Below are 27,106 nucleotides of genomic sequence, written 5' to 3' on the forward strand. Positions count from 1 at the left end.
AGCTCTGACATAGCCAATTTAGAGAGAAATACAAGGATGAAAACATGAAATTACATGAAGTTTTATTGCAAAACCAAAAATACCTCAATTCACAAGTGCGTATTAAACCGTGCATGGCATAGCATACAGTTCAATATTATATTGAGAACCGTTGCATCTCTAATGCATACACACCATCTCTCTATTGTCGTGGCGGACAAGAAATCCGTAAAGCAGGTGGATGTTTTAGGAGTGCGGTGGATGCACGCCTGCACTCTTGAAAATGCTCTGAAGGAAGGAGTAAGTCCTAGCAAACGGGATCCTGAACATTAGAACAGTTCTTCGGAGGGATTTGACGACGTAGCATCCCTGAAATGCAGGGATAATAATTTCATTTTTAGAGTTTTCAGGAGCAGGTTAATTTGATGTACTAGTGAGTATTGACAGCACCAGGACAGTTGTTGGGCAATAACAGGCTTTGGATTCACAGGCAACTCACAGGCAACACAACTTGTTAGTAGGATACATTCATTGTTGGTTTGGATGTATCCCTTATTTCTGCCTCTGAGTCGGGAGGTCGTCTCAGAGACTGGGAAAGTTAATAAATATTTGATAGGACCCAGATGACGGCAGACATTGGTCAACTCAAGCGATTAACATAAATTTTCTGTTTTAGTGTTTGTTTTTGTATATATACAAACACACACACATATATTCTGTCAGTTATGTGCAGCTTTTGCGCACTAATAATATAGGTTGGATTAATAGCGTATTCAGACCTAGCGGGTTGTTCCGAAACCTGGAGCGTTTCCCTGCGAGACCTTTTCAATGGAGCGTACCTGAACACAGCAATCGCACCTTCGAAAAAAAAACAAAACACTTCGAGTAGGTGGCACATGTCCAAAATGATAACTCTGTCAAGATGACGTAATGACCCTTCCTTCATTTATACATTCCTGGACACACAACAGGATAGCATACAAACCCAAGTTAGTCAGCCCAGATAACATGAGAACACAAAACCCAGCACAAAGATGAGTCGACATGAGAGACAAAGCAAAGAGAAAGACACACATTCCAGTTCCAGGATATCCTGTAGCTCTGAAACTGTAGAAGGGTGTAACATTCACAACTAATGAATCATAGCTTTGACTTTGGTAGGAATTCAGATGTCTCTCTCTCTCTCTCTTTCTCTCTCTCTCTCTCAATTCAATGGGGCTTTATTGGCATGAAAGTTTCGGTAATGCCAAAGCATCAAAATACACTTAATTTGTCCAAATATTAGGACAGCACACAATAAACAGTAATTAATATTAACATTGATATGCAGCAAGATCTGCCCTGTCTCCTTCTCCCAGGAGTATATTTTAAAGTTGTACTCCTCTGTACGATTTGAGATGCGTTGCTTCTATCGGCCTCTGTGGCGGTAGATGGAACTGCAGGTGAGCCTCTGGAACCTCATCTCCCAGAGTTCCTTTGGAAGTCGAACAGTGTCGACTGTATGATGTCAGTTGTGATCCTGGTTTTCCCTCGTTGGTTTGTTGTTTCTTTTTCTTGGGACTGGAAGTTGAATGGTCTTCTTTCTCTGGCTGTTGATCCTCCATTGTGAGTCAGCAGTAATGAAACGTACCTGGTCAAACACTTTAGACTAGAGGAAGCCTGACTCAGCATTTACATTTATATTTAGGGCATTAAGCAGGTCTACGCTTTTGTCCAAAGCGACTTACAATAAGTACATTTGTCAAAAGAAAGAAACTACAACATATCATTGCCGATAAAGTAAGACCTAAAAATAGAGTGTGTGTTAGATCCTCGTCTGAGTAAAGTAGTAGCTGTTCAGCAAACATACCTTAAGAACAACAGTGCTATGATCTATAGGGGGGGGGGGTGTTAGTGGGTCATGCTATGCAGAGTCGAGGTGAAGTCTGAACAGATGAGTCTTGAGCCTTTTTCGGAAGATGGCAAATGACTCTGCTGCCCTGACATTGGTCGGGAGTTCGTTCCACCACTGAGGCGCCAGAACAGAGAAGAGTCTGGACTTTGCTGAGCGACATTTGTTTGATTTCAGCGATGGTGGTACCAGCCGGCCAGCTGAAGTAGAGGAGCGAAGTGCTCGCGTCGGGGCGTGTGGTTTGACCAGTGTTTGAAGGTAGATGGGTGCCGTTCCATTGATGGCCTTGAATTGGATGCGTGCTGCAACAGGGAGCCAGTGGACAGAGGAGGGGGGGTCACATGGGAGAATTTGGGTAGATTGAAGACAAGGCGTGCTGCAGCGTTCTGGATATGCTGCAATGGTTTAGTCGCCGAGGCCGGGAGTCCAACCAGGAGAGAGTTGCAGTAGTCAAGGCGGGAGATGACCAGTGCTTGGACCAGAAGTTGCGTTGCATCCTTTGTGAGGAATGTCTGAATCCTGCGGATATTGTAGAGGGCAAATCTGCAGGATCGGGCCACAGGAGTGATGTCAGTGGTGCAGGATAGTTGGTCATCGAGGATTACACCCAGGTTCCTCGCAGTTGACGACGGCAATACTGTGATGCCCTCGACAGTGACCGTCAGGTCCATACGAGGGCAGTCTTTCCCTGGGATGAAGAGGAGTTTGGTTTTATTCAGGTTAAGCTTGAGATGATGTGCAGTTGTCCAGACAGAGATGTCTGCCAGACATTCCAGGATGCAATGTGAGTGTTGGAGTTTGGGGGAAAAGAGAGGAATAGCTGGGTGTCATCTGCGTAACAATGGTATGAAAATCCATGTCATGTCATTACAGAGCCTAGTGATCTGGTGTATAATGAGAACAGAACCGTTCCTAATACTGAGCCTTGAGGGACACCCGTGTCAGGAGAACAGGGTTTGGACATAGAGCCATTCCATGTGACCTGAAAGGTGCGATTTGTCAGGTATGATGTAAACCAGGTTAGAGCAGGGTGAGTGATGCCAAGTTCAGCCAGGTTGGAGAGGAGGATTTGGTGGTTGACTGTGTCGAATGCAGCAGATAGGTCAAGGAGAATGAGAGCGGAGGAGTGGGATGAGGCTCTGGCGTCTCGCAGGGACTCGGTCACTGTGAGGAGGGCCGTCTCAGTGGAGTGAGCAGTCCTGAATCCTGATTGATTAGGGTCAAGGAGATTGTTCTGTAAGAGATAGGATGACAGTTGGTTGTAAGCGGCACATTCCAGGGTTTTAGAGAGGAATGAAAGAAGAGATACAGGTCTGTAGCTTTGGATGTCGGCAGCGTTTAGGGTGGGTTTTTTAAGGAGGGGCTTCGCTGTAGCCGTCTTGAAAGCCGCTGGAATGACACCTGAGGTGAGGGAGGAGTCGATCAGGGTGGTGAGGAATGGCAAGATGTCGTGTGAGATGTCTTGGAGAAGAGAGGAGGGTCTTTCCATGTGAAAACAGTCAATATCGGGGTACCATGTACATGGTACCTCTCAGATTTTGCTGAAAAGCGGTAGAAATATGCCTTATGTTACCGAAGGAGGGAACCTGAAGTTTCAGGTCAATATCTCAAACTGTTTGCCTGTGGTGTCCATTTAAATTTCAAGTGCCACGCCCCTTTTTGGAATTGGAATTTCGCATTTAATTTGTTGGCATTATGGAGGCCCATAACTTCTGTTCTAAAAGTGATAGAAGGCTGAAAATTGGTCTGTTAGTTCATTGTAGTTTGTACTACACAATTCTGCAGGTAGAATACTGTGAGAGGTGGGTCACCAAAGTCCTAAAAACATTTGACGGGATGTGTGATTTTTCACTTTTTGGGTGCCCCTAGCACCACGATTAATGATCATATTTATTCTAAACAGGATTATTTGTTATATTTGGGAAGTTTGCTCTTGCCAAAATTAGTTTGAATGAACCCTTTCGGGCAGAGGTGACTCTTTTGGAACCCCATATTTGGACCCCCAAATGACCATGTGGGCACTTGATGATCCTAATGGAATTTATACCAGATAAAGATACATATTTGTTCTTTCTTTTAATGAAATAAAACCTTTGACTATCAAGCTCCATAATATGCATTTTATTCTTCATAATGCACCATTTTGGACATTTTTTCCAGAAGTCTGGAATGTAGATCAGGGAGAATTTAGTGATGATAAAGCATGAAAATAGTGGAAATGACTTAGTATTATGCTCAGTGATGGCAAACAATTATATATTAAGACTGCTGGCCATTCATTTCCTGAAAATCACAAATGAACCCCTTATCCCCGATGAAAGAGAGCCGCCTTTGACAAGCGACTTGCAGCACGTGCAAGTCTGCAGGCCACTGATGCAAACCGCATTCTGACACCAATGGAGATGTTTCAATGGGCAAAAGAAAACATTAAGAACATTACATTCTTCTTTGTTAGTGCAGAAGATATTAAAAAACATGAGGAAACGTACGGTTCTGTCTGGTAGCTTGTCTAATAGAGTTGGTAGAGCAGACTGTTACTGGTTCAGTCTGGTAACTGGTCTAATAGAGTTGGTAGAGCAGACTGTTACTGGTTCAGTCTGGTAACTGGTCTAATAGAGTTGGTAGAGCAGGCTGGCACTGGTTCTGTCTGGTAACTGGTCTAATAGAGTTGGTAGAGCAGACTGTTACTGGTTCAGTCTGGTAACTGGTCTAATAGAGTTGGTAGAGCAGACGGTTACTGGTTCAGTCTGGTAACTGGTCTAATAGAGTTGGTAGAGCAGACTGTTACTGGTTCAGTCTGGTAACTGGTCTAATAGAGTTGGTAGAGCAGGCTGCTACTGGTTCTGTCTGGTAACTGGTCTAATAGAATAGGTCTAGTAGGTTTTGTGTGAGGCCGCTTTGTGAACTACAGCTCGTTGCTGCTCTCGGCATGAATGATATCCGTCAGTTTGAGCCAGCGATTCCTCGTCTTCTCATCGGACGGGAACCGAAAGCAACAGCCGTACCTGCTGGAATGGAACATTCAGGAACAAAACACACAGGCGTCTTCGTTTGATCGGCACTCAATAGCTGTGAGAAAGGGTGATGACGGGACGTCACATATGTGACATGTAGTCTTTCTCATTGCGTTTTCTCTACAGCCTTAAACTGAACAGTTGCACAATAAGCGGTCAAACTCTTTACGTGAAACATTTTAATTTAAACCCACAAACAACATATTTCTAATTCGGGGCATATAAAGACTTGGACCAGCAAATAATTATATTATCTGCATTGAGACCCATACATTTTTTACGTTCTCAGAGGTCCCATGGGAGTCTAGCGGAAGGGGCGGGACTTCACCACTCTACTTCACTCTATACTTCATCTGCGCAACTTTGCGAGCCGCGCAAGTGAAGTATCAACATCACACGCAAGTTCCATGTAAAAAGCACCTGTGCAGCGTAGCGGGCTTAATTACAGCCACCCAAGTGGAGCTGAGCGAGCGGGCAGTGAAAGCACACAGCAGCATTTTTATTATAAAAGTACCGGTCCAGTTCCGCTCTGGTCCCGCTCACACCATGACCCTGAATCCAGCTGTGTCCTGCACAGTCATCAACAGTATTTTCAGTCATAAAGCGGCTCGATAGCGGGGGGAGATCCCACTGAGCGATAACGAGAGGGACTTATATCGATTAAAGTCAACGTCATGTCCACATAGCCATAGGTCCAACAACACTGGATTCGATATGCATTGCCCCAAACTCATCCATGGTCCTGAATTTCAGCTGTCTAAAAGTTGCTCAAATGAGCTCTGCTGAGAACAGGCTGCTTCTGTCTCTGCACCTTTAAATGCTAATGAGCTCTGTCTGTCATCGCCTACAGACGCTGGATAGAGACAGGACGCCGCTTGCGCTATGCGGCAGCATGCGCAAATGTTTACGTGGCTGTATCGCTATGGCTCGGCTATGCGTCTCAAGTGAAGTTGCTGGTCCCGTATTGTGGGGACAGATCCTTTTACGAGGGTCAGTGTCAAGGCAAAGCCAGCTTTACTGACCCTCGTTACTGAAGCAGTCTGATGTGAAGTGGTTAGCACACACAAGCTAAAGGCTCGGTTATGCTTCCGCGTAGTGATCACGCAATGGCCACGCGGTTGCTTGGAGACCGTGATGGTTCTGCATGGGGTTTACGTGTCGAAATGCAATTCAATGCCACACCGGTAAAGGGCGCTATGTTTTTTGTAAAGACTGACCGACCGACCGAGACTCTTGACGTATATCATCGTTAGCCTCGTTATAGCCTATTTGTTTACCTTCCGGCTTTAAAGGAGAAATCCGGTAATTTTTGACCCCATGTCCGTTGTCCTCAGGGTCATCCCGACTTATTAGAAGCAAAAAACCCGACAAAAATTGACGTTGCCTAGCCCGAGATCTGTACCTGCCTGGCAGCCTTCCAGACTCGCTCCAATGCTAACCCATTGGGGCACCGTTGTATCTGCTTTCCTGGGCCACAGAAAACAATCCCAAGACCTATGCAACACAGGTTGTGTCCGTACGAGACACGACGGCGCTCATTTAGCACAAATAGTGTGGCAAAACGACATAAATGTGTGTTTTAGCATGAAGTTACTCACCTCAAATCACCCCGTAGAATAGACATTAGCAGTAGACAGCCGAGCGCCTGTCGTCCCTCCCAGTCACCGCAGAAACGAAAACGTTTTTCACGTAGTTTTGATTTTGTATCCATAAAGAAACGACGGAGCAGTGCACTCGTCATGTCCGTAATAAATCCATGAAGCTGTTACGTCCATATGTATGACTGTTACAACATAGCAACATAGCTTCAGCTAGTAACGTTCCGGGCGCTCGTCCGTCCCAGTCACCGCAGAAACATAGCAACGATAGCTTACAGCTAAACAGTAGCCGGGAGCCAAAACAATGGAAGACTCGCGCAAGTTCCCGTCTCCCGACGTCCTCACTCTGGAGCTGTTTTCAAGCCACTAGTGACAAACTTCTTTCCATCGAGTATTGCTGTCATGTCCATATGACAGTGTAACTAGCGCTAGCCTACATAGTAAGATTGCTTAGCCTTTGTGACAGTTGAAGCTGCTACAGCGACAACAAATCTCGCGCAGTCTCAGTAGGCTAGTTGTGTTGACGGCATGAGTGGGAGTCGCGTGTCGCGCGTGCAGACTGCAGTCTCTCATCAACAGAGTGAGAACAAAGTGACCCTCGCGCGACTGTCCAAGATGTTTCACTGTACTGGCTTGAAAACAGCTCCAGAGTGAGGACGGCAGACGGGAACTTGCGCCAGACTTGCATTGTTTTGGCTTCCGGCTACTGTTTAGCTGTAAGCTATCGTTGCTATGTTGTAACATAGTCATACATATGGACATAACGGCTTCATGGATTTATTACGGACAGGACGATTGCACTGCTCAGTCGTTTCTTTATGGATACAAAATCAAAACTATGAGGAAAACGTCTTCGTTTCTGCGGTGACTGGGATGGACGAGCGCCCGGCACGTTACTAGCTGAAGCTATGTTGCTATGTTGTAACAGTCATACATATGGACGTAACATCTTCCTGGATGTATTACGGACAGGACGACTGCACTGCTCGGTCGTTTCTTTATGGATACAAAATCAAAACTACGTGAAAAACGTTTTCGTTTCTGCGGTGACTGGGAGGGACGACAGGCGCTCGGCTGTCTACTGCTAATGTCTACGGGGTGATTTGAGGTGAGTAACTTCATGCTAAAACACACATATTTATGTCGTTTTGCAACACTATTTGTGCTAAACGAGCGCCGTGGTGTCTCGTACGGACACAACCTGTGTTGCATAGGTCTTGGAATTGTTTTCTGTGGCCCAGGAAAGCAGATACAACGGTGCCCCAATGGGTTAGCATTGTAGCGAGTCTGGAAGGCTGCCAGGCAGGTACAGATCTCGGGCTAAGCAACGTCAATTTTTGTCGGGTTTTTTGCTTCTAATAAGTCGGGATGACCCTGAGGACAACGGACATGGGGTCAAAAATGACCGGATTTCTCCTTTAAACATCCACAATTTTTCAGAACTTGGTGTTTTATTTCTTTGTGTAGTACCTTCCGCGTAGCTTCCGCATTGACACAACGCAAGGGGGCTTGCGGACCCCTTACGTCCTTGCGGACCCCCCTTACGTCCAACGCAAGGGCCTGACGTGCACCTCCAAAGACAACACCTCCACCAACGCAACACCAACGCAGCGGCATGGGCTGTGATTGGTCCGCTAACTACATCCGCTGGAGACCGCTTTTCCGGTTTCCACTCATAAACACCGCCATTTAAACTTTTAATAGGCTACTTTTATTGTTTGCACCTTGTTTTATTGTTTGCACCTTGTCGCTTTTGCACAAAGAAATAAAACAACAAGTTCTGAAAAATTGTGGATGTTTAAAGCCGGAAGGTAAACAAATAGGCTATAACGAGGCTAACGACGATATACAGACATCTTAGAGTGAAAACGCTAAAATGAGTTCAATTAATATGCTTTATTGGCATGAATGTCAGATGAACAATACAATCTCTCTCTCTCTCTCTGATCTCTCTATCTATCTCCATGTATCTCGCTCTCGATCTCTATCTTTTTAACATCCGTTGATTATACCTATCGTGTTCTATAGTAGGGCTGGAAGAGGCTTAAAGTCAGCCACAGACCTTTGAGTGTCTGTTAATGTTTAATCTAAATATCCCCAAACACCACCTGCTCTCTCTGGCTGCTGTAGATAACTGCTATGATCTTTGTGAAGTGATATCTGCTGTTTGCTGGGGTTTTAGTCCCGTTGGCGATGAAGGGGATAATGTACGCTTGCTGGTCTCATTCAGATCCTCAGATGGGGGTTTGGATTTGTTCTGTTTGGCACCAGCACTCAATGCTGCCTTCTTGTGTTTCCTCTCTGCAGGTACAGAGCTCTTACATTCGTCCTCACCTTCCTGCTCTACACCAGTTTCCACCTCTCCAGGAAACCCATAAGTATCGTCAAGGTAACGTGTGTGTGTGTGTGTGTGTGTGTGTGTGTGTGTGTGTGTGTGTGTGTGTGTGTGTGTGTGTGTGTGTGTGTGTGTGTGTGTGTGTGTGTGTGTGTAACAATTTCTAAAGTAAATGTACATATATGAAATATATGTACACATTTAAAACATGAAATCACTGTTTTAAATAAATATACCATTAAACATAAAGTCACCGTTTTAAATAAATATACCTGTACTTCAGTAGCCTATATATGACGTTCATACAGGGGCCGGTTTGGAGTACTGCTCTTCATCTCCGACATATAGCGGACCGTCACAGTGAGATAACTCTCTGTTTGAGCTCCAACTATCCGGGTCAGTGCTCAGCTCTGTGCTTTAGCCAGTTCCACGTCGATGCCTTTCTGTTGTTTTATACAAGTCTGGAATTACGTTAGTGCTGAAAGGTGCAGTGTGGATTGAGTGTTTTGATTGGGTGACGGAAGCCCGCAACTACGGAAAAGGGCTGCAAATCTTTATCAATAAACGTCCCACTGTCTGCACTTGTTGTGTTCTTGTGTTTTCTGCACCGGTAGAATCAGGTTGTTGGAAGCATCAACGAGAGAAACTGTTTTTAACTGACGGTGTTAAATTCACCCAAGGAGGAGATCAGAGACATAAGTAAAGTCGACGTCTGACTTTAATCTTGATCAAGAGGAGCAGTTACAATTAGGGCTGTCGCGATAACCGCAAAAATGACTCACCGCGGTACTTAGGCTACGTTCACACCGCAGTTACAAGTGACCTGAATCTGATTTTTTCGCTCATATGTGACCCATATCTGATTTGCTTTTGACAATGTGAACAGCACAAGTCGCATTGAATCTGACATTTTCTAATCAGATTCAGGCCACATTTAAATGTGGTACTGAATCGGATACGTATCGGATTTTTTTGAATGCGACCGCAGTCTGAACAGCCAGGTCGCATTTAATGCGACTTTGACGTCATTCTGACCCGCGCTGCACTGTTGTAAATGAATGACAAATAAAGTTGATTGAAAAGCGGGCGGGAGCCAAAACAAACATGGAGGACAGCAGCGAAGCAAATTTGCCGGCTGCCGCCACACACTGTTTTTAGCATGAAGCCATACAGTCCCACGTTACCGGTTGCCGTTGCCATGTTCGCTTCCGTAAACACCGCTGTGGCGTGATGTCATCAATGATCAACTGCGCATGCGGGTCACTTCAGGAGCGTGAGCTGTTCACACAGCAATCCGTAGACAGGCCGCATTTAAAGAGGTAATGTGAACAGCCAAACAAAAAATCGGATTTGAGCCATAAATCGGAATTGTGCATTAAGACCTGCGGTGTGAACGTAGCCTAAGAGGCCCGCCGCGGTGCATGTTGGGCCACCGCCACCACCGCACGTGACCCCACCTCACCACACTACGCAGCTAGACGGGGAGATGGCAGCTGGACTTGTACCGAAGCCAAATGTTACTTCTCCCCTTTGGGAGCATTTCGGCTTTCAGCCTAATGAAAAGGGAGAACCAGCTAATTTAGATGAGGCAGTTTGTAAAATCTGCCTCAAAAAGATCCAAGTAAAACGAGGAAACACTTCGAATTTAAAGTCTCACCTAGCAAGCAGCCATCCCGCTATAGAGGCGAGGCTGCCACCAACCGCAGGACCCACACAGAGTCGCGCAGCAGCCGGTGCCAGCCGACAACTTGGAGTCGCCGAGGCCTTCATTCGAGGTTCCAAGTACAGCACTGGACGTGACAGACATAAACACCTAACAGAGGCTGTTAAACGGTACCTGGTTGAAGAGATGGTGCCGTTTAACATGGTGGAGAAACCGGCATTCAAGACGTTGCTTCAAAAATTTGACAAGCAATATGAGTTGCCAGGGAAAACCTACTTCTCCGAGACTGCTGTCCCGAAAATGTATAATACAGCCAGAGCATCGGTTCAAAGTGAGCTAAAAAATGTGGACTATTTTTCTGCCACCACTGACATGTGGTCAAGCGTAAATATGACACCTTACATGAGTCTTACTGTACATTAGCTGACCACAGACTGGACTCTAAAATCACGCTGCCTCGAAACGGTGTTTATGCCGCAGAATCACACATCCGACAACATCGCAGAGGCTCTCCGCAGCGCATTTGATGAGTGGTCGCTGGATGAGAAGAAGCTGGCGTGCATAACGACGTACAATGGGGCAAACATCGTCGCAGCAGTGAAAAAAATGAGCTGGACGTGGCTGAACTGCTTTGGACATAATTTACACCTAGCAGTGACAAACGCAATGGCAAGCGTTAAAGATCGCACAGCCCGAGCAATGGGTCTGTGTCACACATTAGTGGGTGCGTTCTCCCAGAGCTGGCTGAAGAGAAGAGATCTGGCAAAAGCGCAAGAGGAGCTCCAAACCCTGCAGCACGGGCTCATAATGACGTATGTCACCGTCTCATCAATTAAACCCGTCCTGAAACTCCTCACTGAAGATGTTTTAAAACCATCGGATGAGGACACCACTCTGACCTCGGACATCAAGCGCAAGATGTGCAGTGTTCTGGAGGAGAAGTACAGACCAGCTGCCTTACAAAAACTTTTGGCAAAGGCCTGCTTGTTGGACCCTAGATACCGGGGCAGCAATTGTGATTGTGACACGGAGGAGGCAAAGTGCACGCTGATCGAGGATATATTAGATGTGGAAGACGGAGGGAGCGGTGCCAGTACGTCAGCTGCTGTACAACAGCAGTCCTCGGCGCAAACAGCGGTGCCACCACCAGCGGCTAAAAGGAGAACCATTGGAGACCTGCTGAAGCCACAAACAACCACCTCTGCAACCATGCCCAAGAGAGTTAAAGCCGACACCGAACTCACACGCTACCTCCAGGAGGACCCCATCGACTCCAATGCAGACCCGCTCGCATGGTGGCGCGACAACCAGGGTAGATTTCCTCTCCTCTCCAAAGTCGCCCGCAAATACATGTGCATCTGCGCAACGAGCGCACCATCGGAGAGAGTTTTCAGTGCCACTGGAAATATTGTAACCCCGCTCCGATCCTCTCTTAAACCTCAAAAGGTGAATATGCTGGTATTTCTCGCGTGCAACAAGGACATGACCCAGGTATAAATCATGTTATTTCAAAGATATCTTTTTGTGTGTATAGCCTAAGTGCCTCGTTTAACCTGTGTTTAAAAAGACGGGCACATTTCAGCAAGATGCTGTTATTTGCACTTAGATTTAGCCTAAAAAGTCTACTGAGTTGATTTGAAGGAGAAACATGTAGCCTGTCGGTCTCTGCCCTTTGGACAACGTTCAATAAACTAAGAAGTGTTATAAAATTGTCATGTCTTTTTTTATAATAATAATAATAATAATAATAATAATAATAATAATAAGCTTTATTTGTATATATCTATTACCATTACTATACTTTATGTACTATTGTAATGAGTTTAATAATTTAGTAGCTTAATTAACAAAAGAAAATGCGAAATCGTTTTTTTTTAATTAAACGGGGTGGTGCGGTATCACCGCGCACCGCGCTGTTGAGCCACTCTGAATCACCGCAGGGGAAATTCCCTAACCGCGACAGCCCTAGTTACAATGCAACAATGTGTGAGGATGCTACAGAGGAAGTGCTCAAATCACTGTTGTGACTTGAGTCTTTTAAAGGCAAAAGAGATGATGCGTCATTGACAGTTAATCTTCATGCAGAACAAGACATCATGACTACCAGGCCTCTGATAACATTTAGGTCAGCAATGGGGATACTAAAGTAATAAACAGTTCAACACATAAAGCTGTAACCTGAACAAAGACTTTAAGAACTTTAAGACATGAGGTTATACAAAATTCTTATAACAACCGGGGTAAAATAGGGAGGAGGTTTGACGGTATCAAAATATGGATACCGCCCAACTCTAGTTGGAGATTTACTGGCAGGGAGCGTGAACACATGCTGCGTTCAAATGCTCTGACCAATTCAGAGAGAAATACAAGGATGGAAACGTGAAATTATGTGACATTTTATTGCAAAACCGACAATACCTCAATTCACAAGTGCATATTGAACCATGCACAACATACTGTACGGTTCAATATTATAATAATATTATTACTATTATATTGAGAACCGTTACACATCTATCTATCTAAATATCTATGTATCTAGAAATTAAATGACATCAGCTCCTCATTCACGCCTATTCCCTCCCAGAAAACATGTCCCCCAACTCTCAACTCTGATGGCCTTACCCGCTTTAGCCCCCTCACCTCTGAAGAAGTTCACGCACTTGTTACATCTAACCGTGCCACCACCTGCTCCCTTGACCCGATTCCCTCCTCTCTTCTCCAAGACATCTCACACGACATTTTGCCATTCCTCACCACCCTGATCAACTCCTCCCTCACCTTGTGACAGCGTCACCTTGACATGAAATAAAATGTACAGTGTGCAAACAAAGGTTTAAAAGAAAAGTGCACTTGGTTGCCTGATGTGAGATGTAGTCTGTAAACTAAATGGGTAGTGTGGGTGCCTTGAAATTATTAAAAATAAGAATAGCAAAATTTGTGGGCCGAGGGGATAAAGGGAGGATGTGACGTGGACCAGGTAGAGGAGGACACCTGGTGATGGTCGGAGGAGATGGTGGACGGCTGGCGGTAGAGGGGGGAGAGCGGCGTAACTTAGACTGCGTTGTATCGGACGGAGCCGAGGCACGGACTAAGCGAACGGAGCCGCCAGTAGAGTTTCCCTCCTGGTCCGGCGGAGTCCAGTCGAGTTTCCCTCCTGGTCAGGCGGAGGCCAGTTGAGTTTCCCTCCTGGTTGACTCTGTTCCCGGTGGACTGACCCAAAGGACCGCGGGTAAACGGGGTGAGACTGACTCCTTTTGTTTGTTTGTTTTTCCTCCGGCGCCCGAGCCGCTCGGCGTTGTATGGTTCCTGAGTATCGGAAAGTTTGCGACTTGTGGACATATTTATCGTGAACCATTCGGTTCAATAAGTGATATTTCGTTTGGGGGGGGTTATTTACTTAATTTACAAAGTGGAAAGACCGGGGTTTTTTGCGTGCCTTGTATGTAATTTATTTATTTTGGTGATCATTTTGCGCTCAGAGCGGCCGAGCTGGGAAAGCCCGTCTAAATTAAAAGTGACGTGGATCTTTACGTTAAATTGCACCACGGTGGCGTTTCGTTTGTTTAATTTTTACATGAAGTCTATTTTTCCATGAACCCCTTGGAGAGTTAATGTTCAGCCCAGGACAAGGCTGCGCGTTACAGATGGTGGCCAGTATGGGGACTTGAAATAGATAACGTGTTTGGAGTGAATTAAATTAATGAGCGCTTTCGTTGGGGTAATATCGTAAACTGTGTATGCAAAAGATACATTTTACTGATGGCTACTGAAGAGAATCTGCCCCTGGGTGAAATTGATGCCGGCTGTCAGGCTGCCAGTGAAGGCACACGGGCGTCTACTCCCATATCGGTGCATGAAGCCTCGGATCAGCACCATGAGAATGGGGGAGATGAGTGGGTCACCAGGCGAAATCCTGTGGGGGAGATAACATCCCTGATTAGCTCACTGTATCTGTCTGAGCCGGACCCTGAAGACGGTGTGGAGGAGGGAGACAGCACCTCTTACCTTGGTCTGCCTGCCATCTCTACCCTGGGGGAGGAGCTAAAGACAGTAATTGATAAGGTGCACATGTTGGAAGGAGATTTTCGCGACTCAGTTACTAGCACGTTGAACAGAGAGGACAGCATCAGGGGCTATGTGGACACTAACATTGAACATTTGGAGCATCGGGTGATGAGCACTCTCAAGCAGTTTGAGGTCCAGCTAGTGGAGTGTTTGCAGAGGAGGGATGAAAAGTGGAGTGCGGAGATTCAGCGGTTGAAGCGCTTAAGTCGCACAGCGGTCCCCGCATCCCTCTTCGGAGCTAGCGGCCCCGTACCAGCCCAGGGACGCTCCACTCCAGACCCCAACGCCATCGGGGGGTCGCGGGCTCCAACCACCAGCGACGCAGCTTCTTGGAGCCATGAACAGCCCCGCCACGTGGCCCATCATGGTCAGCTTCCGCCCCTTAATGTCACTTTTGACAGCGGACTTCCTCTTATGTCTCCTCCAGCCTTCGGTGCTGCCTCCCTCAGTGAGCCACTAGAGCCCCTTAGGAGCTCGAATGTGACAGAGACACAGTCTCAGGCCCCAACCTCTGGTCTAACGCCACCGGCCATGTTTCAGTCAGGCTTGGAGGGGATGGATATCACTGCTCCTTGCAGAGCGTCTCCCAGCAAGGTCACTGGAGCGGCAGTGGTGTATTCGAAACCTGCTGTTCACATAGACTTTCCCTCATTCAGCGGGTCTCGGGAGGTAGCCGATGCTCTAAACTTCGTTGATCAATGTGAGACCTTTCTTGCGGTACGGCCGTTGAGTGATGCAGAGCTAGTTGGTGCCTTATCCAGTGTGCTTAAAGGGCCGGCCCATAGTTGGTGGAGTGTAGCCAAAAGTAAGGTCCATAGTTGGGTGGAGTTCAAGGAGGCGTTTCAGGCCGCCTTCCTTCCTCCTGATTACCTCGCAGAGGTCGAAGAGAAGCTCAGGGATATGGTGCAGCTGCCTGAACAGTGTGTGAGAGATTTTGCCTATGACTATCGTGCACTCTGTTTACGGTGGAAGCCTGAAATCTCTGAAACTGAGTTAGTGAGGAAGATCCTCAATAACTGCAACCCCAGAATTGCTGGGTGCCTCCGGGGCACCGTCACTACTGTGGAGCAGCTGGTTTCCGTGGGCACGTTGGTGGAGAAGGACTGCACGGCTGCGAAGGAGTATTGGGGAAAGGTGGACCAACAGAAAGCAAAGGGGAGGATGGCAAAAAAGCCACCGGAGAAGTGGATGTCAAAGAAGCCTGTGGATGTGGTGACTGTGGTGCGGCGTGGAAAAGAGAAAACCTCATCTCTTCTGCATGTGCCGATAGAGGTGAGAGGAAGACAGTGTCAGGCTGTTTTTGATACCGCCTGTACTTACTCTCTTATGAGGCATAGCCAGTGGGTACAGGTGGCGCAAGAGGGGGAACAACTGAGGCCAAGTGAGAACCAAAGCTTTGCCCTGGCTGATGGAAAGACCTGCCATGGAGCCCTTGGCAAAATTCAGTTGCTGTACAACTGGCATGACATGATGTGGTCGATAGAGACATACATAATAGCGGATGACAACTTGGCGTTCCCTATCATCCTAGGCTTAGATTTTCTCACCAAGACATCCACCATTATAAATCTGGGTGATCTAACGTATGGAGTGAAGGGGCCGAGAGGGTACACGTTCTATTCTTTCCTCTCTCAGAACCCTGGAAAACCGAGCCCACAGGTCAGTGTGAGTCTCATCATGGCACTCCCTCTCCCAGGGGTGAGTAGCAGCCAGATCGACCCTGTTCTGGATTTTTCCAGTTACCCCCTGGAAATCCGAGAGCTTTTCGAGGCCTGGCCAAAGGTGTGTTCAGGAAAGTTAGGGGCGACCACTGTGGAAGAGCATCAGATCTTTGTTACTGATAACGTGCCAGTACGCTGTAGAGCGTATAGAGTGTCTCCCTACAAACGCCAAATTATTATTGACCATGTGGAGCAGATGCTCAAAGATGGCATCATAGAACCCTCCCAGTCCGCTTGGGCCTCACCTGTGGTCCTGGTTCCAAAGCCTGACAAGTCCATGAGGTTCTGTGTGGATTTTCGGCCTCTGAACGCCAAGACGCACCAGGACGCCTACCCCATGCCCATCATCCATGATTTGTTGGAGTCAATGCACGGGGCTGCTGTTTTCAGCACCCTGGATTTAAAGTCAGGATACTGGCAGGTGGCGATGGCGGAAGAGAGCAAAGCCAAGACGGCTGTCATTACCCCCATTGGCCTCTACCAGTTTAAGTGCATGCCGTTTGGGTTGAAAAATGCCGGGGCTACATTCCAGCGCCTTATGGAGAAGGTGCTGGGGGCCCTCAGAGGAAGAATATGTTTTGTGTACATTGACGATGTCATCGTTTTTTCTCCCACAACAGAACAGCACCTGAAGGATCTCAATGATGTCATGGAGAGGCTAAGTGAGGCCAATCTGACCCTGAATCTCAGAAAGTTTCAATTTAGGGTCCAGTATCGAAAAGGGTTACAAAATATTGTCCCAGACGCCCTGTCGAGGGCGGTATCAGAGCCAAATGCCCCTGCAGCCTGGGTGGCATTAAATACTTCCCTTTCTCCCTCCGATCTCCCAACTTCACTGGCGGAGATAAGAGAAACTCAGGAAAAGGATCCTGAGACCTTGGAGAGGGTAAAGCAGGTCACGTCCACCACGAGTAGACCTGGAAGGGTGGAGTTTACATTGGTACAGGGCCTGCTGTACCGGAAGTCGCCTGTAAAAGATGGAGGTGAGAAATTCCAACTAGTGGTACCAAAAGCCCTCGTACCCAGTTTCCTGGAGTACTTTCATGGCCATCCCTTAAGCGGCCATCTGGGCAGACTCAAGACCCTGATTAGGGTCCTTGACGTAGCTTGGTGGTCGACGGTTCGGAAAGATGTCTGGGATCATGTCAGGAACTGCCAGACCTGCCAGCTATACAAGGCTGACAACCAAAAGCCAGCCGGATTCATGCAGCCCACCACAGTCGAAGGTCCATGGGAGAAGCTTGGTATGGACCTTATGGGGCCATTCCCTCGCAGTAAGAAGGGCAATAAGTTCCTTTTGGTGATTGTGGATTACTTCACAAAGTGGGTTGAAATGTTTCCCCTCAAAGACAGCAAATCCCCTCGCATCATCCCCATCCTCAAGGATGAGATTTTTACCCGGTTCGGAGTCCCGCAGGAGCTGGTGACGGATCGGGGGCCTCAGTTTACTGGCCATGAGATGGCTAACCTCTGTAAGACCTGGGGAGTGACACAGAAGTTCACTACCAGTTATCATCCTCAGGCCAATCTAACAGAACGTTCTAATAGAACCATCAAAACCATGATTGCCTCTTATGTTGGGGACCAGCATGACAAATGGGATCAGTGGATCCGAGAGTTTCGCTTTGCCATCAACGCCGCCCAGCATGAGACTACGGGTAGATCTCCTGCAGAGCTGGCGCTGGGAAGAGCCCTCAAAGGCCCGTTGGAGCGATTGATTGGTTCGCCTCCTTCGCCCCAGCAGTCGCCCTACCAGCTCCTGGAGAGGCAAAAGCAGATGGCTGAGGAGGTTAAAAGGCGAGTGGGAGTGTGTCAGGCCAGACAAGCCAGGTATTATAATACCCGGAGGAGAGGTGTACAACTCCTCCTGGGAGACCAGGTCTGGGTCCGCACACACCCACTTTCCAAAGCATCAGACGGATTCTCATCCAAGCTTGCGCCTAAATGGTCAGGTCCAGCGACAGTGGTGAGAAAGTTAGGCCCCATAAACTACCTGATACAGACGAACGACCAGAGTAAGAGGGTAGACACAGTCAACGTGGTCAACCTGAAACCCTTTTTCGGGGGTTCAGCCTCCGATACCTCCGGCTGGGGGGGGGGGATCTGTGACAGCGTCACCTTGACATGAAATAAAATGTACAGTGTGCAAACAAAGGTTTAAAAGAAAAGTGCACTTGGTTGCCTGATGTGAGATGTAGTCTGTAAACTAAATGGGTAGTGTGGGTGCCTTGAAATTATTAAAAATAAGAATAGCAAAATTTGTGGGCCGAGGGGATAAAGGGAGGATGTGACGTGGACCAGGTAGAGGAGGACACCTGGTGATGGTCGGAGGAGATGGTGGACGGCTGGCGGTAGAGGGGGGAGAGCGGCGTAACTTAGACTGCGTTGTATCGGACGGAGCCGAGGCACGGACTAAGCGAACGGAGCCGCCAGTAGAGTTTCCCTCCTGGTCCGGCGGAGTCCAGTCGAGTTTCCCTCCTGGTCAGGCGGAGGCCAGTTGAGTTTCCCTCCTGGTTGACTCTGTTCCCGGTGGACTGACCCAAAGGACCGCGGGTAAACGGGGTGAGACTGACTCCTTTTGTTTGTTTGTTTTTCCTCCGGCGCCCGAGCCGCTCGGCGTTGTATGGTTCCTGAGTATCGGAAAGTTTGCGACTTGTGGACATATTTATCGTGAACCATTCGGTTCAATAAGTGATATTTCGTTTGGGGGGGGTTATTTACTTAATTTACAAAGTGGAAAGACCGGGGTTTTTTGCGTGCCTTGTATGTAATTTATTTATTTTGGTGATCATTTTGCGCTCAGAGCGGCCGAGCTGGGAAAGCCCGTCTAAATTAAAAGTGACGTGGATCTTTACGTTAAATTGCACCACGGTGGCGTTTCGTTTGTTTAATTTTTACACGAAGTCTATTTTTCCATGAACCCCTTGGAGAGTTAATGTTCAGCCCAGGACAAGGCTGCGCGTTACAACCTCAGGTGTCATTCCAGCGGCTTTTAAGACAGCTACCGTGAAGCCCCTCCTTAAAAAATCCACCCTAGACGCTACTGACATCCAAAGCTACAGACCTGTATCTCTTCTTTCATTCCTCTCTAAAACCCTGGAACGTGCCGCCTACAACCAACTGTCATCCTATCTCTCACAGAACAACCTCCTTGACCCTAATCAATCAGGATTCAGGACTGCTCACTCCACTGAGACGGCCCTCCTCACAGTGACCGAGTCCCTGCGAGACGCCAGAGCCTCATCCCACTCCTCCGTTCTCATTCTCCTCGACCTATCTGCTGCATTCGACACAGTCAACCACCAAATCCTCCTCTCCACCCTGGCTGAACTTGGCATAACTGACTCTGCTCTCACCTGGTTTACATCATACCTGACAAATCGCACCTTTCAGGTCACATGGAATGGCTCTATGTCCAAACCCTGTTCTCTGGACACAGGTGTCCCTCAAGGCTCAGTATTAGGACCGCTTCTGTTCTCACTATACTATACCTGTCGGTCACTGTCGAGGGCATCACAGTATTACCTTCCTCAACTGCGAGGAACCTGGGTGTAATCCTCGATGACCATCTATCCTGCACCCCCAACATCACTGCTGTGGCCCGATCCTGCAGATTTGCCCTCTACAATATCCGCAGGATTCGGACCTCCCTCACAAACTCCCAGCCTCTGCGACTAAACCATTGCAGCGTATCCAGAATGCTGCAGCAAGCCTTATCTTCAATCTACCCAAATTCTCCCATATGACCCCCCTCCTCCGTGACCTCCACTGGCTCTCTGTTGCAGCACGCATCCAATTCAAGATGATGTCACTGGCCTTCAGGGCCATCAATGGAACGGCACCCATCTACCTTCAAACACTGGTCAAACCACACGCCCCGAAGCAAGCACTGTGGTGGAACGAACTCCCGACCAATGTCAGGACAGCAGAGTCACCCCCCCCCCCCCTTGCTCTTAAGGCACTACTTTACTCAGATGAGGACCTAACACTTGTTCTATTTTAAGCTCTTACTTTATTGGCAATGATACGTTGTGGTTTCTTGGTTTCCTTCTTTTGACAAATGTACTTAGTCGCTTTGGACAAAAGCGTCTGCTAAATGACCTAAATGTAAATGCAATGTTGCACCTTTATTTTGTTATACATTCAACACAATGCTTAAGTTGACAAACAAACAAAAGGTTTACCGGCTGCCGTCTTGTTTGGCTCCTGCGTCCGTGGGCAAAGGGTGCCGACGAGAAACAGTGTATGTTTATTGGTTCTGTGCGTGATTGGATCCGCACCTATGACAATTTAGTATGGGGGGGTTCCGGGGAGAGTATCTCAGCCCTGGGATAGACTGGTTACCTGTCTGTCTCTACATGTCAGCCCTGGGATAGACTGGTTACCTGTCTGTCTCTACGTGTCAGCCCTGTGATAGACTGGTTACCTGTCTGTCTCTACATGTCGGCCCTGTGATAGACTGGTTACCTGTCTGTCTCTACGTGTCGGCCCTGTGATAGGCTGGTTACCTGTCTGTCTCTACGTGTCGGCCCTGTGATAGACTGGTTACCTGTCTGTCTCTACGTGTCGGCCCTGTGATAGACCGGTTACCTGTCTGTCTCTACGTGTCAGCCCTGTGATAGACCGGTTACCTGTCTGTCTCTACGTGTCAGCCCTGTGATAGACTGGTTACCTGTCTGTCTCTACATCTCGGCCCTGTGATAGACTGGTTACCTGTCTGTCTCTACATGTCAGCCCTGTGATAGACTGGTTACCTGTCTGTCTCTACGTGTCGGCCCTGTGATAGACTGGTTACCTGTCTGTCTCTACATGTCAGCGCTGTGATAGACTGGTTACCTGTCTGTCTCTACATGTCAGCCCTGTGATAGACTGGTTACCTGTCTGTCTCTACATGTCACCCTGTGATAGACTGGTTACCTGTCTGTCTCTACATGTCGGCCCTGTGATAGACTGGTTACCTGTCTGTCTCTACATGTCAGCCCTGTGATAGACTGGTTACCTGTCTGTCTCTACATGTCACCCTGTGATAGACTGGTTACCTGTCTGTCTCTACATGTCGGCCCTGTGATAGACTGGTTACCTGTCTGTCTCTACATGTCGGCGCTGTGATAGACTGGTTACCTGTCTGTCTCTACATGTCAGCGCTGTGATAGACTGGTTACCTGTCTGTCTCTACATGTCAGCCCTGTGATAGACTGGTTACCTGTCTGTCTCTACGTGTCGGCCCTGTGATAGGCTGGTTACCTGTCTGTCTCTACGTGTCGGCCCTGTGATAGACTGGTTACCTGTCTGTCTCTACGTGTCGGCCCTGTGATAGACCGGTTACCTGTCTGTCTCTACGTGTCGGCCCTGTGATAGACCGGTTACCTGTCTGTCTCTACGTGTCAGCCCTGTGATAGACTGGTTACCTGTCTGTCTCTACATCTCGGCCCTGTGATAGACTGGTTACCTGTCTGTCTCTACATGTCAGCCCTGTGATAGACTGGTTACCTGTCTGTCTCTACGTGTCGGCCCTGTGATAGACTGGTTACCTGTCTGTCTCTACATGTCAGCGCTGTGATAGACTGGTTACCTGTCTGTCTCTACATGTCAGCCCTGTGATAGACTGGTTACCTGTCTGTCTCTACATGTCACCCTGTGATAGACTGGTTACCTGTCTGTCTCTACATGTCGGCCCTGTGATAGACTGGTTACCTGTCTGTCTCTACATGTCAGCCCTGTGATAGACTGGTTACCTGTCTGTCTCTACATGTCACCCTGTGATAGACTGGTTACCTGTCTGTCTCTACATGTCGGCCCTGTGATAGACTGGTTACCTGTCTGTCTCTACATGTCGGCGCTGTGATAGACTGGTTACCTGTCTGTCTCTACATGTCAGCGCTGTGATAGACTGGTTACCTGTCTGTCTCTACATGTCAGCCCTGTGATAGACTGGTTACCTGTCTGTCTCTACATGTCGGCCCTGTGATAGACTGGTTACCGGTAGACGATGGATAGATGTAATGCAAGGGAGTTAAGTTTCTAGTCCAGCTCTAGGATTTAGTCACGTTATAGACCAAACCTTTCTTTTTTCACAGCTTTTGCAGCCACAGTGCAACTGTAAACGAATCACTTCTCTCTCTCTCTTGAATGATCATATATTTAATTCCATGTGTGAAGTCAAATATGTATGGATGAAGAATAGTAGGTGTGATGGAATATTTCCACTGTGTCTACTGAATGGTGCGCCAAATGTTTTTGTGTTGACAGAGTGAGCTCCATAAGAACTGCTCGTCTGTCAAGGAAATAGTGGCGGTGGCCTCCAGCAGCAGCCAGCAGCCCTCCCTGCCATCTCTCCATACAGACGTTGACTGTAGCTGGAAGCCTTTTGGTTCGTATCTCCTTGATTCCTCACATTTGGTATATTTTGGGGGCTTTCAAAGAGACATGTTTGGGTGTAGTGGGTGAATTGAGGTCACATTAGATCAGGAGTCGGCAACTTTTTTGTGTGAAGTGCCATTTAAAAATGTCCTTTGAATTGACAGGTGTGCTGTAACATTTCCAAAGTTGGACATAAAATTGTTGCCCAAAGATCTTTTAAAATGTCTTTGTGGGAATACTTATATAGAACATAAATGAGGTGCTATAGCATAAAGTGTGTACAATAAACGTTTTATAAGGATGTTTTTAGACGTGGCTGATAAATATACCCAATTAGGAACTTCACAGTCAGGAAAAGAAAAGCTCCTTGGATCGATGAGGAAATGAAAGCCTTGATGACCCAGAGGGATACAGTGAAAATGGAATCAATTAAGTCTGGCAATACAACTGATTGGAAGTCATATTGTTCATTAAGAAACCAAGTGACAAAAGAAAGGTCTATCAAGATAGGATAAATGAAACGAAACAGGATGGAAAGAAACTATGGGGCGTTCACATCGGATGCGATAGACGCAAATACAATCGCTTGAGACGCTATTTTCAACTTTATTTGCGTTGCTTCAGACGCTTCATTCGCGCCACGTCTCATTGCGCGAGACGCTCCATTCGCGCCGCCGCCGCCTGAATCGCGTGTCACTGCGCCATTTACATTGATTTTCAATGTAGAGTGGCCGTTCAATTCGCGTCTATCGCGTCTATTGGACGCGAATACAATCGCTTGAGACGCTTGTATCACGCCGCTTGATCATTTTGGACTATTTCTGTCATTCGCGCCATTGGCGCATGACGCTCATTTTTTAACCGTTCTCAACCCGCTCTCTTTGCACGTCGATCATGGCTGATATTACCACCGTTGCTGCACTGTACCTGCTGTACAAGTCCCAGAAACGCCGGAAAACCACCCGCCGTCGTGTCTGGGTTCATGAAGTCCTCCGGAGACGCACGGAGCTGAGGGAATTTCATTGTCTCATTTCATTGGACGACCGGTTCCAGCGGTACCTCAGGCTGACCGGAGCCCAGTTCGAGGACCTTTTAACTCGGGTCGGTGCCAGGATCTCCCGCCTGGACACCAACTACAGGCGCTCCATCTCAGCTGCGGAGCGCCTGTCCATCTGACGTTGTCGGCTTGAACTGGCGTCATATACCCAGACGCGGCAGACGCGCCAGACGCTCCATTTGCGCCGCCGCCGCCTGAATCGCGTGTCATCGCGCTATTTACATTGATTTTCAATGTAGAGTGGCCGCTCAATTCGCGTCCGGTGTGAATGCCCCTTTAAATGGACTCCGTCCTTACTAAACCTCAAGATATTGCAAACTATTTAAATGAATATTTAAATGGAAAGATTGAGAAAGAAAAAGCAAAAAAACTACAACTTTCAAAACAACTGATTAATGACTTTCTTATGGAAATCAGAGATTATGAATTTGATTTCAATCTGTTGAAGTCAATGTGGTGGAAAAAGTTAATAGTTGTGTAAATTGTGAAAACCCCTCACAAGATTAGGTAAACTGGCCCTATTGCTTTTCCCCTATGCCATATTGGGAATCTATAGGCATTTTTACACAGAGATTCCACCGTAATGATGGAAAGAAGGGCGCTCGATGTTCAGCGATGGTGACCCCGTTTCCAGAAACATCCGGCTTTGTGGAACCAGGAAGGCTGGGACGTGTAACACGCTGGTGCCGTGGCTGTGTGGCGTTTAAATAAGCATCGGAAATCCATTTAGCTCTAGCGCAACAAAACGACAATGTAAGGTGAACTTTTGCTTGTCGTGCACATTGACACGACTCTTTGACCACAGGCAAAGTTGCTGTGCATAATATTCAACATGTTGAGGAGACAATGGCGGCCTTGTGTGAGCAACTCCCCTCGTTCTATCTTCTGCGGTCACCGTCCGCTCGGGCTTCGCGACTCGCTCCGTTCACAAAGATTTTACTACTGCTGAGAAAATCACCAAAGAAGAGCATTTTCATTTTATCTTTAACTTTTTTTTTTTTCTCATCCTGTTGGTCATTTACATAGTGTGTTAATAAATTACCATTTTATATGGGAACTACAAAGAAAGGGTATAATGGGTGTATTATTGCGGTGCCAAAAGGCACAGTGCAACATGATTGTGTGCTGGAGCACCGAAATGAAAAAGTTGGGTGCACTAGTGCAACCATTATAAAAGGTAACTGGAGTTAGCATAGCCTTGCTATATAATTGTTCTTTCTATTCATAGATAAAAGGAACTACAAACAGCTTCTGGGAGCCATGGACTACTCCTTCCTCTGTGCCTATGCAGTGGGAATGTACCTCAGGTAAGAAGAGGAGGGGGCTGGTATTCATAGCAGAGCTGAATAGCTGAAGTGTAAATTGACCCATTTCAATACAAATGTATTTATAGTGTCATATCACAACAAAGGTTATCTCAGGACAATTAACACATAGTGCAGGACTAGAACACGCTCATGATTTTCACAGTCAAATGGACTTATTAATTATTAATGTATTAATTATAATACAACTACGAAATATTATGTTATATATTATAAACATTATGTCAACTGTGTTGGTGGAGAAAATCTGTGAAATCTCCAAAGGGATACACTTATTTATAGGGAAAGACACTCAACCCCCTTATGTATAGCTAAATGGCATTTTCTCCCTAATTACACCTGGCACTAAAATGTACTTTCTCATTTTGACAAAAGAAGACAAGCAGTTAAAGGTGTTAAAAGCCTTGAAGGACTACTTTAACTTCATTGGTGTTCTCTGTCTCTGCGTGTTCTGGAAGTCTACACTTCTTTTACTTTAGTCAAATCTAATTCAATCTAATCTATGATCAATATCAATGTTGCATGTTCCTGTTAATGAACAAACTAGAAAGCATTCACACAGAATACTTCCACCAAGACTGTCCAATCGTCTGCATTTGATTTAGATTTAAAGGTAGGGCTGGTTGGAGATCAGTGGTGGAGTGGACAAGGTTGGAGGTTCGATCCCGGCTCTGCCATCCTCATGTCAAAGTGTCTTTGAACGAGACACTAAACCCAGTGATGTTCCCTGCACTACACTGGTCAAATTTGGATATGGATATGAAAAGAAGATTAAAGTTGAAATGCATTGAATTACACAGAATGTTGCGATTATGTGATGCTAGTGCCCAATGTTTATTTTTCCAATAAGAATTTGTTACCGGGTTCATTAATAATCTGTCAATGTCAGTAATTCCTTTCATGGTCCCTGGACCTGGACTACACGAGCTGAACCACTTATCCTGTGGTTTGAGACATCCTGTTAACAGACAAGCTCACAGAATTGAAACATGCTGTTCTCGATGAAGGTGCTGAACCTGCATGTAGGGAGTATTTGGGCTACAGTGTTGTATGTGTGACAGTAAGTGTTTGTGGTTCACATGATGGCTGTCATCGCTGTGTGCCCATGCAGCGGCATCATCGGGGAGCGTCTGCCCATTCGACTGTACCTAACGGTGGGTATGCTGACCAGCGGCCTGTTCACCTGCCTGTTTGGACTGGGTTATATCTACAACATCCACAACCTGGGCTTTTACATATTTGTCCAGGTAAGATACATCATAATGCATTTAGTAATTCACGAAACACTACTTTGGATCCTGGGGATTGAAGGGAGAGATCAGATTTTTAAAGTGGTCATCACGAACACGACGCAAAACACAAAGTGACTGAGACAGCAGTAGACCAGCAAGAGCAAGATATGGCTTCAGTTCCTCATCTGAAAATGTTCTCAATTTCGCAACTTTGCTCCTGTTTGGGTGCTCCTGTCTGATGCCGACCACAGTTTACCCCTCTGAAGCCCTCGCCCTAACTAACCCTGGTAAAAACATCTAAAATAACATACCCAGGATTCATCGGCAATAGTTTCTTAAACGGAAGGCTTATATGCATATATCGGGTCCTATTTGATAGCATCCACACCTAGAATATAATCAAAATTTCACGATTAAAATCATGATCCCCTCGACAAAGATACAACTAAATGTCTTCTCCTATTCTTTGTCCTGTAACTGTAAATATACATTTGATTCAAATACACCAAAATAACATTTCTACTCCAATATCTGAAGATATACTGGGGAGGCCTTGTTCTTTTTTCAGTAAGACTCTTTCAACTGGGCATCCAGCACCGTGGCAAGCTTGAGCCAGGCATTGTTTGGTATTTACATGGTGGGAGGCTACGTCTTCCTTGAACATGCAGGTCCTCATCAGAGATTTTCATTCCATGACGCAAGTGGCAGAGGAGACATAGGTCTCCCCACCCAGGACTTCGGTTATAGACCTGCTGTGGAATAACAGAGAGCGAGAGGCATCAGTTAGTTATTAGAAACACAAGTTGGTATGTTCACAAATAGATAAACATTTCATTTCATTGAAATTCAATTGAATCAGTTCA

General features: G+C 46.8%; 1 protein-coding gene across 3 annotated transcripts in view; it reads left to right on the forward strand.

Annotated features, from left to right (window-relative positions):
- slc37a1 (solute carrier family 37 member 1) overlaps nucleotides 1-27,106 on the forward strand; it is an 81,574-nt gene that overhangs the window by 23,532 nt on the left and 30,936 nt on the right. For all 3 annotated transcript variants that reach the window (XM_084022251.1, XM_084022252.1, XM_084022253.1), the window contains exons 3-6: nucleotides 8,790-8,871; nucleotides 22,519-22,639; nucleotides 24,915-24,993; nucleotides 26,123-26,258. In XM_084022251.1, the coding sequence (XP_083878377.1) occupies nucleotides 8,790-8,871; nucleotides 22,519-22,639; nucleotides 24,915-24,993; nucleotides 26,123-26,258 (418 nt within the window). The remainder of the gene's footprint in view (nucleotides 1-8,789; nucleotides 8,872-22,518; nucleotides 22,640-24,914; nucleotides 24,994-26,122; nucleotides 26,259-27,106) is intronic.

Source organism: Eutrigla gurnardus, assembly GCF_963514095.1.
Source record: "Eutrigla gurnardus genome assembly, chromosome: 12".
Classification (NCBI taxonomy): domain Eukaryota; kingdom Metazoa; phylum Chordata; class Actinopteri; order Perciformes; family Triglidae; genus Eutrigla; species Eutrigla gurnardus.